This window comes from Penicillium oxalicum, chromosome III (genome assembly GCF_001723175.1).
Source record: "Penicillium oxalicum strain HP7-1 chromosome III, whole genome shotgun sequence".
NCBI lineage: Eukaryota > Fungi > Ascomycota > Eurotiomycetes > Eurotiales > Aspergillaceae > Penicillium > Penicillium oxalicum.
Genome location: NC_064652.1, coordinates 66091 through 81591, shown reverse-complemented (window position 1 = coordinate 81591; position 15501 = coordinate 66091). Strand labels below are relative to the sequence as shown.

At 52.8% G+C, this 15501-nt stretch overlaps 6 protein-coding genes across 6 annotated transcripts; 2 read left to right on the top strand and 4 right to left on the bottom strand.

Annotated features, from left to right (window-relative positions):
• Positions 1-1204: 1204 nt before the first annotated feature.
• Positions 1205-2135, bottom strand: POX_c03505 (uncharacterized protein; the record flags this gene model as incomplete). The annotated part of the gene is made up of 2 exons (XM_050112400.1): positions 1205-1789; positions 1854-2135. 2 exons carry the CDS (start codon positions 2133-2135, stop codon positions 1205-1207), a joined length of 867 nt encoding a protein of 288 aa, XP_049969956.1.
• Positions 2136-3500: 1365 nt separating this feature from the next.
• On the top strand, positions 3501-5424 carry POX_c03504 (uncharacterized protein; the record flags this gene model as incomplete). The annotated part of the gene is made up of 2 exons (XM_050112399.1): positions 3501-3698; positions 3832-5424. 2 exons carry the CDS (start codon positions 3501-3503, stop codon positions 5422-5424), a joined length of 1791 nt encoding a protein of 596 aa, XP_049969955.1.
• A 139-nt stretch (positions 5425-5563) lies between these two features.
• POX_c03503 (uncharacterized protein) lies at positions 5564-7535 on the bottom strand (the record flags this gene model as incomplete). Its single annotated transcript, XM_050112398.1, has 4 exons — positions 5564-6534; positions 6622-6690; positions 6789-7389; positions 7512-7535. 4 exons carry the CDS (start codon positions 7533-7535, stop codon positions 5564-5566), a joined length of 1665 nt encoding a protein of 554 aa, XP_049969954.1.
• A 1836-nt stretch (positions 7536-9371) lies between these two features.
• Positions 9372-11776, top strand: POX_c03502 (uncharacterized protein; the record flags this gene model as incomplete). Its single annotated transcript, XM_050112397.1, has 3 exons — positions 9372-9733; positions 9810-10927; positions 11004-11776. The coding sequence occupies 3 exons, from the start codon at positions 9372-9374 to the stop codon at positions 11774-11776; spliced, it is 2253 nt and encodes a 750-aa protein (XP_049969953.1).
• A 359-nt stretch (positions 11777-12135) lies between these two features.
• POX_c03501 (Glutathione S-transferase-like protein FUS3) lies at positions 12136-13010 on the bottom strand (the record flags this gene model as incomplete). Its single annotated transcript, XM_050112396.1, has 2 exons — positions 12136-12750; positions 12957-13010. The coding sequence occupies 2 exons, from the start codon at positions 13008-13010 to the stop codon at positions 12136-12138; spliced, it is 669 nt and encodes a 222-aa protein (XP_049969952.1).
• Positions 13011-15200: 2190 nt separating this feature from the next.
• On the bottom strand, positions 15201-15383 carry POX_c03500 (uncharacterized protein; the record flags this gene model as incomplete). Its single annotated transcript, XM_050112395.1, has 1 exon — positions 15201-15383. One exon carries the CDS (start codon positions 15381-15383, stop codon positions 15201-15203), a length of 183 nt encoding a protein of 60 aa, XP_049969951.1.
• Positions 15384-15501: the final 118 nt, after the last annotated feature.

Here is a 15501-nt window from a genome sequence, read left to right as displayed (position 1 = left end):
CTTAAACGGTCCTCTCACATCTTTTGACATATCTTCTCTTTCTCATCGCCGCCCCGTGCCTCTTAGCGTTAGTCCGGGCTTTATTTCTGCTTTCCTCCCCCTTTCGACTGAGCATCTAATGTTTTGTTTGCAATTTATGGCGCTCAGCGGTTTCTGCACTTCCCCGTCGCTGTCGCCCCGCCTCGCGTGGGTCATGGTCGCATCGAAGGGGCGTTGGTACTCGGAGCGCAACATCCGTTCGGGACTGGACTGACTACGGTCGGTGACCTTCTTCTGCACGCCTGTCAGCTCGGCTCCACTTGATGGGCATCCGCCGCCACCTGCCATGTGCAGCTCCTCTTCGGCTTGACGCGGTCTTCGGATCAGATTGGTGTCTCTTGCCCGTGCTCGTCTTGCTTTTGCCCCTCCCTGCCGTCATGGTCGTTATTGTTGTTCAGGATACCCCGCCACTCTCTACTGGAGCGGCAATTTTTGTTTCTTCAACCTCTCATTATGAAAATTGGATGATCTTTTGACTATTCTTTTCCTCTTTGTGGAAAACGTATTTTTCTTCGCCGGATGGCTCAACGATGTAACGTGAAACGGACGTGGCGTAGGGCTAGCATGACCCGTCGTAGTTCCCCGACCCCGTTTGGATCTCCAATCCCTTTTCCTGAAAACCGCAGTCGATTCTGACGGCGGCACTCGTGTAATTTTGGTTGAAAGGTTTCTCATTCGTCCAGGCTGTACATGTCAGAGACTACGTCGTGTCTGAATGGTGCGAGGATTTCTTTTGCCCCTTGCGACCTCGGTTTGTAGAAGGCGGTTAGAACCCCCGTCCAATGTTCCGTGCCAGGTTGATCGTTGCATAGTGTTGGGCCCATACAGACTATGATCTACGATCACTCTCGTCCCTAATGATACTGCAATGGGCTGTCGACATTGACATTCTCCCTATTCAATTTTCCACCCGTCGGCTCGTTGGTGGAGGCCATTTCGGTGGTAGTATATTAGCCGAGTTTGTATAGTCTTCATTCATCTTGCGGAATCTTCCCTGCGGGACACTAAGTTGTGCTGTCCACGTCTTCATGGTGGAATGGATCATTGAACTGTAGGAATCACATTCTATGTAAAACAAAGAAAGAAACAAGAAAAAAGAAAGACACGAATGCTGAGAGGATGGTGGCCTTGCAAATATGAGTGTATTCACTCGTACACTATTGATTCAGTTGACTCCGAATGGACTCTGAAGATTCTTCGACCGGATCTCAACCCGTCGAAACATGCCCACATGCTCAATTCCTTCCTCATCCCACCTCCCCAGTTCATCATCCCGTACAAATCCCATCCCTCGATACATCGCCTCTACATCAACCTGCGCATGTACCAGAACCAACCCGCGCCAGGGTGCGGGAGACCAATCCGGCTTCTGCTCTTCTCTCGCCTGGCCTGTTGACGGCCCAGATCGCACATCTCTACTTGGCCCCTGAAAAGCGAATCGAGAAACTAGTTCTCGCGTCGCATCGTCAATCTCCTCGGCGTGAGTGACGGCCCAATCCAGTGCGGTCTGGACGAGACGTCGTCCGAGCCCGAGACCACGGTACTCGGGGAGGACGGCCACGCGCGTCAATTTGATGCAGGGTTCATGAGTCCAGTCGTAGCGGGGGAGGAGAGGGGCATCATTTGAGTGGGCCAGGAGAGCTTCATGTGGTGGTTGCGGAGGAGGAACGAGTCGGATGACAGCAACAGGTATTGTCGACCTTGCACTCGATGCTACTGCTGCTGCTGCTGCTGCTGTCTGCCGTGCTGGCTGGCCCAGTCGACGACGAAGTCGACGTATTCGACCCCGAAACCGTCCGCGATGCATAAATCACCCATTGCCAACTGCGGGGATCATCATCGTCGATTTCGCCCTCGGGAGAGCACTTTTGCTCATCGATGAAGACGCCCGCGCGCACTTGAATCGCATCGTTGAAGATGGGCGGGTTGGCGCCGTCATCACCTGTTGATTTGCTGTTAGAGGCTGATTCGGTGTCGGTGGGCCTGTTCGTTTGACGCGAGTAGGTCTCGGGAAGAGAAAGTCGGACTGAGGTGCCGGGTGGAGGTTGGACTGAGATGGTGAAGGTGTCAGATGGACAGAACTGAGTTGGTCCCATACTGATGTTAGGTTTGGGCTTGTGTGAAGGAGGGGCAATGGAATTTATGTATGGGGGTAGGTGAATGATCAGACATCAAAAACTCATCGAGTGATAACCTTCCACCGGCGGGTTCAATTTAAACTGTTGAGCATGAGCCAATCAAAAGTATAGAGGCGGGTTGGTCCCCAATGAACCTGTGCTCACCATCCCACTCTTGACCTTGTGGAAATCGATCATGGCACTATTAATTTCTCTTTTTCTTTTTGACAGCAGCGTTCAACATCCCTACAGGATTCTCAGTCGAGCGGGAGATCTCCCACATCGTGCATCAAGGTTCCGGGCAATGAGTTATCCGAAAGCCCCGTCTTCGGGCAGTGACCTCTGGATTTATACATCTGAACCCCTACCTTACCTACTTACCTATGTAGGTATACAGACTGATGTACCTAGAATGTGCATCATATTCCCTTTGTAGGGATTCATGTTGAAATCCATCCATATAGGTAAGCTATTGAAACCTTCATGTGGGAATTAATTGGTCTTCAAGTTGAATTTTCATGCTTTTTGCTTTTCCACCTACACAGCTTCAGCTACATGTAGGTGGAAAGCTCGGGTGAAAAAAAAAGACCCAGTCTTAATGAGCGTTGAAGCTCGGGCTGACTCATGAAAAGCATAATGATGTATGAAGGTAAGATTCGTCTTTGAAATCTTCAATCAATGTTGGAGCTTCTATTCCATTAACAGGTACTTTTATCTGCATTCCATACGTCCAGTCCGTCCGGATACTTATCCCATCCCGTCCACTCCTCTGAGAATATACCTCGGCATCTGACATGTCGCCTCAGGTGCATGGAACGCATCAACCTTACCACCTCCATCTTTTCTTCCGTTCAATGTTACACCAGTCGGCCAACACCTAGAGAGTGATGACGAGTCAAACTAGGTGGATGGGAACAGTCATCGAACTAGGGTAATATTCCATAGTCTGTATCCTCGATTTGATGCGTACCTATGGACTCAACATCGACGATCCGATGCTCAGCTTACCTGATGAGGTCTGGTTTCATGACTTGAGTCATCTTCATTCTGTATCGCTTTTCCAACCATTCAATTGCCTCTTGATACAGCCCTGGTCTCTATTAAATATAGATACTACAAGGATTGATCTGGAGCGATCTTCCTCACCATCCTAAACCAGTCTGTTGATGCGTCCTCGAGAGGTGTTATGGTGCCTGAGAAAGCAGGCCGCTATCAGTCGACCCAACGAAGATTGGTAATTTTCCACCCAAATCAATAATTTCTCTGTCGCGACCAGGGGACTAACCCACCAATTCTCTCAACTCCGGAATTTGGGTGTCTCGTTGCAATCGCGCATGAGTCGCCATGTCCCTCTACTTTGATGCGGTCGCTATCTTGACCGCCCCGTCCATGGGAGGCTCTTTCAAGTCTCGCATCTACAACGCTCGCAACCTTCGAGCATCGCCCGCGCAGATCTATGCTTTAATTATTGAAGCCTCCAAATGGGACCGAGTCCTGGCCGAAGTGATTGAGAAATCGGACATACTCAGCGTTGAGCGCAAGGTACGTGTGCGTGTGTGTTTGTGTGGAAACTGTGACCTAACCCGATCAGTCCAGCCATTCCAGCCGAATCTACTACCTCTAGTTAAACATGCTGACTGACAAAGTACCGTGAATGATCGATCTCTTTCCATAGTTGACGCCGCTTCTTGCTCTCCTCCTCGTGTATGATCACTTGCTTTCCAAAAAGGGCATTGCTGCCCCGGCAGCCCATCCGATCCGTCAAGCGGTCGAGCGACACAAGGTCCGTCTGAAGGCGGAATTCACAAAGGCGCGTGTGCGTCGGGGCTGCGCTTCAGTAGATCAGTTCAAAGCAGCCGTCCTGAAGGAAAAGCGCGAGGCCGACGGCACAAATCAATTCGTGTACCCGCGGTGGGTTCGAGTCAACAACATTCGAAGCTCCCTCGACGAGCAACTACGGACTACGTTTGCGGACTATGAACGAGTGGACTCCCTGGCAGCGCTGGCGGCACCGGACGATGACCGGTCAAAGCGCAAACTGCTCTATCTCGATCCCAACATCCCCGACCTCGTGGCCGTTCCGTTTGGCGCGGATTTCACGTCCTCCTCCGCCTACAAGAATGGAGAGATCATCTTGCAAGACAAGGCCTCGTGCTTTCCTGCATATCTCCTGCTCGGTGACCGGGATGCCAAGAATGCATGGCAGGGGGATCTAGTCGATGGTTGCGCAGCGCCAGGCAACAAGACGACGCATATGGCATCGATTCTTGCCCAGCAGCAGAAGCAGATGCAACAAGACAGACAGTGGAACCCCCAAAAGCAAATCTTTTCAATGGATGCCAGCAAACTACGCTCTAAAACCCTCCAAAAGATGGTCTCGCTCGCCGGAGCCGACCCGATGGTGACTGTGCTGCAAGGCCAGGATTTCCTCGCTCTGGACCCAGACGATCCCCAGTACGAAAATGTCACTGGTCTCCTTCTGGACCCGAGTTGTTCAGGTAGCGGCATTGTCGGTCGCGACGATGTCCCCCAACTGACACTGCCCCGACCCAAGCTAGTCCAATCTGCCAAGGCCGGTGGGAAGAAGAGGAAACGAGGTGCCGAGAATCATGACGACGCGGATGAGCTGGCATCAAACGTAACCCTGGCCGAGCCCAGCGCTGCTCCATCAGATGAGAATGATATCCCAACAGGGACAATGGACAATGAGCGGCTCACAAAGTTGTCAAACTTGCAGGCACGCATCGTCGAGCATGCATTGAGTTTTCCTAGTGCAACCCACGTGACTTACAGCACCTGTTCTGTCCACTTGATAGAGAACGAGGCTGTGGTGGCCCGTCTGCTCGCCTCGGACGTGGCCCGCGAACGTGGCTGGCGTCTCCTCCGACGCGAGGAGCAACCCGACGGTCTACGCCGTTGGATTCATCGCGGTGTCCGGCGTGACCGCGACCCTGACACAGGTGCTGAGTTGCAGGATGATGAATCGGTTTCCGCTCTGACAGAGAAGGACCTGGAGGCGTGCCTGCGTTGTTGGTCTGGAGATTCCGAAGGGCTGGGCGGATTCTTCGTCGCTGGGTTTGTCCGCGACGCAGAAGCAAGTCACACAACACTTGTTACACAATCCGTGTCGAAATCTCCTGCGAAATCCACACCGAGAACGCTCAAGGTAGAACACGGGAAGGAAAATACAAAGACCAAGAATGGGACGGGCAATGACAGCGAGGAGGACGATGATGAGGATGAGGAATGGAGTGGGTTCTCTGACTGAGTACGCCATTTCGGTCATTCAAAAATCCAACAAGTCTTGTAATGTACCCACTATATCCACATAACCGAACAGCCGTCCAAATTGGATTCGCAATTTTGATGATGTACGTCCCACCGTGGACGTGACTCGATCAAGCCCCTTACAAAAACCGTTGACTCTGATTTCGAACCCGGGCCGCGGTCCAGATCTCCAGCTTGACCGCGATCAGAACGGCTTCGTGTTGCCCATTGTTTTCTTGTTGAATTTCTAATCTCCACTGCCCAGTTCGGATCACGAATGTCTCTGTATTGGATCCACCAGGTGCGTCCGTTCGCGGACGCTTGGCAGGAGGCACATCACCGTCCACCGAGTAGAATAATGAGGCGAAGCCGGTAGGGTTGACCTCTCCGTCGACTGTCATATCCGTCGCTGCGTCCAAACGCACCTTCATGGGGATTGCACCTAGCTGCCCATTCTCCAGGTTCATCTTTTTGGCCAATACCTGTAGTAGGCTTGCCATGCGGGACTTTGTCAGTCCCACAAAGTCCGCGCGGCGCAGCCCACGATTTACGATCGTCGAAGCGTCCGGGATTTCCAAGACCAAATCAGCCGGTGTATCATCGACGAATGGACGCGCGTACATTGCCAAACCCGCCCCAGGGCGGCCGGTTGGATCAGGCGCATACTGAATGCCCGACGGACGCACATCTTCAAGGCGGACGACAATCTCGCGTCTCTGTCGATAAGGGTTGTGGCTGATGTGATGAGGAATCAATTTTTGTTCCAATCCACGAAGATGAAAGTACCGGCAATCGCGAAGCAATTCGGCGCGGTGCTCCGCGTTTCGAATGTGCAACGGGTAGCCGCGCAGAAGGTGAAGCAGTTCAGCAAACACCTCCGCAGAACGATTAGGAACGCTGGGCGGAACGATCGCCGGGGGTCGGAGCAGGCCTACCCGGTCAAGGCCGGGAAAGACCTCGGTGGGTGAAGCAAAGAAGGCGCCAAAGCCTAGGGTAAAGAAATTCGGGGAATCTCCAGGGCTGGAGAAGATGTCACGAGGGATCTGGAAGTGGCGGTCGCCAATCTGGATGAAAATCTCCGACTCAAATAGCTGGGACATCAATCGAGGCACTGTGGATCATCAGCATGGCCGGCTCGCGGAGGACTTTCCTCGTAGGCCTCGAGGAGGCAAAGGGGAGGAAGGGCGGTTGATCTGACATGTGTAGAATTGCGCGTCGGCAAATAGCTTAACGAATTGAGTGCCATCACGCGGCTGAACATGATAGCCTGCGGGAGGTCAGTCATCGCTCGTGTGATCACTGCAGTAGTATGTGCATCCAACCCCGTTCTCTATGTCGGTTTTCAGGGATGCGATGTGGACACACCTTGGAGGTGGCGGGCGATATCTTGAAATGTCGCTGGATCGCGGTCGATGTAGAGGGTTCGCACATTTGAGGAATCCACAAATCGCAACTGCTCTTCAAAGAAACGAGAGAAGTACGAAGGCGCTAGAGGACCGAGGAACCGTTTAACTTTGCGATCGCCAACAGGAGGAGAGGAGAGAGAGCTGGGGGCTTCTGGACCGACCGTCCGAGGCAATTGAGGCACCCGAGAGACGAAAGAGCTCGGAACCGATCTGGATGGAAAAGACCTTGTCTGGAGGCAAGCTACACGCAGACAATTTCCCCGTGCTGGCTGGGGTCGATGCATTGGAGTCTGTTGCCATAGTGGAGGAGAGGGGTGGAGAAATTGCCCACTCAGCAACTCTGAGTCTGCGATAGGCGCTTGTTTGAGCCCAAACTTGAGCTTGAGCTTGAGCTTGAGCTTGAGTGGAGGTCGGAGGTCGGAGGTCGGAGGGGAGAGGGGATCAACCTTCTGCCGGCGCGCGAGACCGCGAGGCTCCAGAAACGGCAAAGAGAGACGGAGAGACAGAGGGAGAGAGAGCGCGCGTGTCTTTGTCCACGTGGGACGCAGAGCGAGGCTAAACTACGGTAGGAATCGCGGAGAAGCTTCTCTGGAAGTCGCATCCGAACATAGCTGTATTTTCATTCTCATTGTGCCTCCAGCTCGATTCCTCGGTCTTTGAGGCTGCAGACAGTTGAACTGACTGTTGGACCACAAGTGAAATCCATTGCTGATGACGCTGATGACGCTGAAGCGGTTGTGACATGACACTTCCTCCAGATTGATGCGCGACAATAATTCAGAGTCACGAGCCTCCGCTCTTGAACCCTTGGGCGCTATTGCCCAAAGTTCGATTATCTGGGCGCCGTCTGAGCACATCGAGCCCATGCTCTACAGTACAGGTCCTTGGATGGCTCTGGACAATGTCCGACCAGCTGGTTGAGGATGAAAGACTCCGGTCCTGCAGTGGAGGCCCCGCCACCGAACCCATTGGAACGGTGGGCGCCACACACCACACACGAATGACCCGAGGAGTTTGTGGAGTAAATATGCAATCAAACATCTTGCCAGGATCAGAACTGGAAGTTTCTGCCCACGAATCGCCTACACCTGGTTCGGTCTTTCAATGTATGATCGAATATGATCGAATGCGTTCAACGCGACCTCCTTCCCTCCGCACGTCCTCCAAGCAGGCTGGATTTCAGAGAGACCCTCTGTGTATAAGCGTGCGACGTGTTCAAGGTAAGCTTCTCCGATAACGACTGCTAGAGTAGGTTCACATGTACCAGCCCCGTACAATCAGGCCGTTGTGTGGGTGGATTGACATTGCGCGGGACCGTAATCATCCTACGGACCAGCCATGTGGCTGAAGACACTCAACGAGCCTGTCACTTTCACCTGTCCGCTTTGCGCATGGGTATATCTGTCGATCGCATCGGCTCGGTGACACCGCCGGCTTCGAGATGACTTTATCGATCCTGTGGTACACGAGCTAGGGCGCAAGCCAGAAGCGCAATGGGTGCGACCGCCGAAACGGGTTGCTTCAATGATCGGAAAGATCTTTCTCTTCTGAGTTAGTCGATGACCCATCCACATAAGAATGGGCTGATCGCCTCTCTCCTCTCCAGACGTAGATTGCAAAGCATGTGGGAACTTGGATCCCCCTTTTCCTGACCATCGAACTTTGTTCTTTGTCTGTCTCTTGCGGAGCTTCTCTCTGGCAACGAGTCGCGCGATGATAAAATCGATTGGCCAGCAAATTCTCGACCAATGACTTCAAATCGGATGCTGCAACTCGGGTGGCCTCATGGACCGTTGATTGCGCACGAGCTTCCCCGACACGCCAGGCGATCGGTCCACAATCAGGGCCGCGTGACTGGCTGGGCGCCTGTCAAAGTGACCCACAGACAGAAGACCCAAAAACCTGGACTCCGTCGAGCTTGCGAGCGCGATTTCACGCCACAACCCAGGAAGAACGGCACAGAAAAAAAAACAGGACCAGAAAATAAGTCTTTTTTTTGCTCGCAAACTGCTGCTTTGCAACGCGGCTAGCAGAGGCCATGTGGTCATGCAGCCAGCTCCCCCGTGAACCGAGGTCGTCCTCTCAAGTTCTTCCGATGAAATACGCTGCACGCCTAGGTTCCTCGACAAATCTACATCGAGCCAGACAGTCTCCAAAATCCCTGATCGGCTGCGAATTGGTTGATTTTGCGTCCGTGCTGCCCGCGATTCTTGATCGGGTGTTGTGGCCATCTAGCTCCGTTCTGCTCTCTGCTCTGGCTCCAGTGACCACCGCCGATCTGCGAACAGACGTAGTGGGGGCTTTGGAAGGGACCTGTAGGGAAAGAGTGCCGTTGCGCAGCACCTCAGAATCCCGGGGCCGTGATATCTGACCGACCCCACTCCTTTTTTACTAGATAATCCTCCTGATTCTCAGTTCACGGTCTCTGATCCGCACATGCCTGCTTGTCGGCGAAACGATCACGTACAATCACATACACATGTGATCGACTGGGATTTGACAAAGTGTGGACACTCTGCCTCAGTCCAACGCCCTCCTCGCCATGAGTTTTGAGTATACGCCATTGGAGGTCCCTCTTCCTCCAGGGCCTGACGCTTCCTTTTTCTCAGAGGCACAATGGAAGACGCTATTCGCCTTGGCTGATACAATCATTCCTTCTATCCGAACACCCGCGACAGCCCGCTCATCTGCGGACAAGGTCATTTCAACGGCGGAGTGGGATGAAGCCGTAACAAAGCTTTCATCTTTAATAACGGGGCCCGATGCTGACAAGCTTGCCATTGCGTATCTCGAAGAAGATGCGTCGGCAAATCCGATCTTTCGAGCATGCGTTCACCGAGTGATCGGCCACTATGTGCATGAAGAAGGGAAGGCTGGGTTCGGACTGATTATGAACGCACTCAAGTAAGATCTTCCAGCCATTAAATTCATCGTCGAGCTAACTATCATGATTGAAGCTATGCGCTAACACTCGCAATAGCACTCGAGCGGGCTCGTTGGTTCTCACTGGATCAACAACTCCCATCCATCAACAACCCATCGCTGTCCGGGAAAAGGTCTTTCGTGGCTGGGAGACGTCGCGACTGCCACCTCTTCGTGCGGTGTACCGTGGATTGACGGCTATTGTCAAAAAGTCATGGGTGATGGCCAGCCCGACGATGAACCAAGTTCTTGGCTTCCCTCGTGTTCCAGTCCATGGCAAGCCGACCGACGGGTTTCCCTACAACTTCTTGCAGTTCCCCCCAGGGAGCCAGCCCGAGACTCTCGACGTTGACGTAGTCATCGTAGGAAGTGGGTGCGGTGGTGCCGTGACCGCGAAGAATCTGGCGGAGGCGGGCCTTTGCGTGCTGGTCGTCGAAAAGTCTTACTTCTACAGCAGCAAGGCATTTCCCATGAATCCGAATGAGGCCTACATCAACATGTACGAAAACGCGGGTGCCACAGCCAGCGAGGATGGTACAGTAGCCATCCTCGCCGGCTCTACCTGGGGAGGTGGCGGGACTATTAATTGGTCTGCCGCCTTACAAACCCAGGCCTACGTCCGCCAAGAATGGGCCGACATGGGTTTGCGCTTTTTCACCTCTCTCGAGTTTCAGCGAAGCTTGGACCGTGTCTGTGATCGGATGGGGGTCAACACGGAACACATCGAACACAATCGTCAAAACAACGTGATCTTGGAAGGTGCTCGCAAACTCGGCTATGCCGCCAAACCTGTTCCCCAGAATACGGGGAACAGCGAGCATTATTGTGGCTATTGTACATTGGGTTGCCACTCGGCAGGGAAGAAAGGGCCCACAGAGAGCTTCTTGCTTGACGCAGCCAAGGCCGGGGCCATCTTTGTTGAAGGCTTCAAGGCTGACAAAGTGCGGTTCGACAAGAAAACCCGCCACGGGAAACGTGTTGCGGTTGGTGTGGAAGGTATCTGGACGTCTCGCGATTCGTATCTGGGGTTAACCGGGGAGGGTGCGGTGCAGCGAAAGTTGATCATCAATGCAAAGAAGGTTGTGGTCTCATCGGGGACTTTGAACAGTCCACTTTTACTGCTGCGAAGTGGAATCAAAAATTCTCACATTGGAAAGAATTTGCACTTGCATCCAGGTAGGATCATCTCCTTGTTGCCTTCCTCGACTTTTTCTGTGTTTAGAAAATCCATATCACTAATGCGCCAGAACAGTCATCGGGGCTGGTGCGGTATTTGATGAGTCAATTCGTCCCTGGGAAGGAGGCGCATTGACGACTGTTGTTAATGAGTTCGAAGATCTCGACGGCCACGGCCACGGGGTCAAACTCGAGTGCGCGGCAATGATGCCCTCTCTCTATATACCTCTCTTCCCTTGGCGTGATGGACTGGACTTTAAGCTCTGGGCTGCAGACATGCGGTGCAGCACCAGTTTCATCACTCTGACGAAAGATCGTGATGGAGGGCGGGTGTTCCCCGATCCTGTTGACGGAAGGCCGCGAGTTGATTACACCGTGTCCGCCTTTGATCGACGTCATATTGTGGAGGGAATCATCGCCGCGGCCAAGATCGCATACATCATGGGCGCCAAGGAGTTCCGCACGTCCTATCGTGATATCCAGCCCTTTGTTCGCCTGGATGCATCAAACCCAGACGCACCGGAGGGGACCAATGACGCCGCTCTGCAGAGCTGGATCGCCGAATTGCGGCGTAAATCTCCCCTGGAACCGGAACGCGGTTTGTTCGCCAGTGCCCATCAAATGGGGACATGTCGCATGGGCAAATCACCCAAGCACGGAGTGGTAGATCCGCAGTGTCAGGTCTGGGGCACTGACGGCCTTTATGTGGTAGATGCGTCCGTCTTCCCCAGTGCCAGTGGCGTAAACCCCATGGTCACCAATATGGCCATTGCGGATTGGGCCAGCCGCACTCTCGCTCGGTCGATGGGTAAGCCGCATGGCGAGCGGAATGGAATGGCGCGCCTATGAGCCACAAGTCGTCTCCAGACGACGACGCGTGGTTTATCCATCTATCCATATCGACCTAGAACCCAATTCCCACCCTCTGCGTGTCGATATTTCGAATGTGGTTCTCTAATGTATATAATTACTTCAAACCTGAGATGGTCATTCAATGTTTTCCGTTCCACACGAATTTCAGGCAGACGTGGCGCTCTGGATTCTCATGACTCATTGCACGCTATCATAATCCCATGAAAACGCGCAGCATTGGCATCGCGAATTATCCCATCGCTTCTAGGAGGGAAAAAAGCATGAGGCACTAAAGGAAAAATCTCTCAATTACCACACTAGTCTACAACGGCCTGAGCGCGTCCTCCCATGGCCTCTTAGCCCTCGTATTCCTGGCGCTTCTCGACATAGGTCTGTTCCCCAAAGGCTTGCTTCACACCGTCGACTTGAATCAGACGCTCAAACCAGGCGATTGTGACGGGATATTTCTGACGCATCTCGGCATCGATCGACAGAGAAAACCCCCAGACCAAGGAGGATCCCACGGTGATATCAGCCATGCTGACCTTGTCGTTGCCCACGAGCCACGTGCGACCCTTCAAGTGCGACTCCAGGTAGGCCAGAGAGCGCTCGATGCGCTGCAGAGCCTGCTTCTCGGTCGCCTCGTTGTAGGGGACGAACTTGAGACGCCACAAGCCCAGCTGGGTGACGGGCTCGATGACCTCGCCCTGGGCAAAGCAGATCCACTGGCGGATGGCGGCACGCTCCGCCGGCGTGGCGCCCATCAGGCTGGCCGCCTCGGGGCCACTTTCAGCGACGTACTGTGCGATGGCGTCGGACTCGGTCAACAGGGTCCCATCGGCACCCTCGAAGGCGGGGACCTTGCCAAAGGGAAACTTGGCCCGGAATTCATCGGTGGTGTTGGTCTGGCCCATGACGAAGTCGGGTGTGACGGCGACTTCGAGGCCATTGATGTTGCCTGCAGCCTGAATCTACAGTTTGAGGGACGGAAGCAGATGCCATCCAAATGTCAGTTTATGAAAGGAAATTCGAGTTCAAAAAGGAGGGGCGAATGAGAATAGAGCATATGTGCTTGTGCAGGGAGCCTTGTTTTCATAATGAAGACGAAAAGAAAAAATTAAAAAGAAATTGCACAATGCTTTGCATCCACTGTGGCAGCAGCTTCGAGAGATCATACCTTCATGACCCGAGGGCTGGGGGAGTAAGACCAGATTGTGCCGAATGGTGCCATAGTGGAGGAAAATGAGGAGATCAACTCAGAAAGAGCTTAATTGAACGACGTGGGAGTAATCTCGGGGTGGAGAGAAAGGAAATGGGAAAGTGAAGTCTGGAGATGGGGAATGGACATCTGAACATTTTTAAAGCTGAGATCCCCACCAGACCCTTGACCCCTCCGCGCTCCCCCTGAAACGAAGTCAACATTGTCGAGTGTGGGCGGAATTAGCTCGACGGCGATTTGAGGAGGAGAGATCCGTATTGTGGATTAACCGTTACCCTCTCGGTTTCTGGATGGGGATGTGTTGACACACAATCTGAGGTGAGACTGTGCTGACGCGTGTGAAATTCATTCGAAAAACACGTCGTGCGAGGTGACCGGAGCACGGATACAGAGTAGTACAAAGTACGGCTTACAACAGAGATTCTATTCTGCTGCTGGACGTACTCCTGATAGCTCTCACAGGCACTCTGATCTGTATGGGAGCATGCATCATGCCTCAAGCCGATCTCGTCGACATGGGTCTGGGTCCACGTTCGTAGGCTCAGAGTGGGCGGGGCCTTTGAAGGATGATTAATAATGCAGCGTGTTCAGATTACCTATCATCCACCCTTTATTATTAAACACCCTCCATTGTTCATACATCGGGAGGTTGGTGCTTGAAGGTGCTTCTTTCATCAATCAAAATTGCTCCGCCCGTTGAAGTGGGGATGAATGGAAGCAGATGGAATTGCAAGTACTAATCCTCAGGGCACGACGTCCCAGGACCATTCCTTTGCCAAGAACCGATGGTATTGAATGGCGCTGCAATCTGAAAACGCGGAGATGACCTTGACATAGAATAAACTCCCATAGTTGTACACATGTGCGCTCTAGGGAGAAATACAGTGGAATCAAATACATCATTGAATTCAACAGCAAAAGTCAAAAAAGCTTAGATTGTCGAAGGAGTGTATCGCTGTACATACTGGGTTGGTAGTTTCGGGCTCGAATTGCCGTCGCGAAGAGACCAGTCCCGGTTTCCAATGCCACGAGGATAAGCACTACAATGTCGGTGGATGGTAAGGGTAAAGGCTGAAAATGACGAGTTTGGTAAGGTATGAGAGTCGACCACACGATATGGAAAGATACTGGACAGCGAAGAATAGAAAACATCCGCGACGGGAGAAAATCATCGTAGATCAACCTGACACTGCTTCGATAGTGCCTTCATAGACCCTTCGGAGAATAGCAGCAGGGCTGCCTTCTCAGGAATATGCCGATCGAGTTCAGATCAATCATGTGGTTCGAATCAAGAGGTCAAGGGCCTCGAATCCATTAATCATATCATTGCGACCAACTTTGACAGGGCGGGCTCAGTGGAGTGAATGCCAAGCAACCTGCGTGTAGTGTGTTACAGTGCTTTCATCGGCTGTGCGGAAACATGCCGCTGGCTAAGTTGCATGCCCCCATCGTACAGTATTTGCGCTTTGAATGGTCTATTTAGTATGCGGTGTTTATAATAGTCAGACTAATTTAGGAATGAAAACATCTATTTTATTTCTCCCTTGAAAGATGGCTGACTGAAACGGATATTTACTGATAAAAATGGACGCTCCCCCCACCGTAAGCTGGTAAGCACCCAGCGTGAGCTCCGCGACATGAGCAGCTTGGCAAGAAGACGGAGACACGTGACAAGGTGGACACTTGCTTCTTCCAGAGCTTCCCCGCGCAATGAAATCAACGTTGCCTGAAACGCATCCCATCCCATGCACAAGTTGCAATCTTGAAAGCTCGCCTCAGCGCCCGCCTTGTTGATTGGGTGCATCGGTATCGCCGTCGTCCCGGGATGAAGCCCCTCGTTCTCTCTTCGGTATCCTTCATCCAACCACTCTGGCTGAAACGAGGATGACGAAAATAGCCAGTTTCTTTGTAGCCAGTCTTGTGTGAGAGGTCGAAAGACAGATCTCAGGGTCGCCTCAAAAATCAATGCCTTCTTTGCTGGAACTGCCTCCCGAATTGCATCTCTTGATTATAGCTTTCCTTCCCCCGGAGGACCAGCTACAAGTCAGATTGACTAGTACCTGGTTTTACCGCATCGTACCAGCACCGTCCCATCGTGCTTTGCTCCAAATTGAGACCGGTACCTGGGCCCGTCATCTCGATCTCTATACCTGCCGGTACTGTCTTCGACTGCGGCCGGCGTGTCGATTTGGTCAGGGCATGTTACGGCGGCGTCGTAGTCGAGCTGGCCGCGACAGCCATTTGAGATTCTGCGTGGAGTGTGGTCTCAATCCCCGTCAGGGAATGGCTCGTTATGGCCCCGGTGCGCACATCATGTTGAACGACCGTTTTTACGTCGTCTGCCTCATATGTCGGACTTTCCAGCCAGGCGCCACAGATCGTCATGGTCGCCACACGTCCCAATGCGTCAATTGCTGGCAACAGACGAGACTTGATTGAACTCGGTCGACAAGAATTGACCGGCTCGACCCGAATTCATTGGTCCTTGCTGAGCGATTCGGAA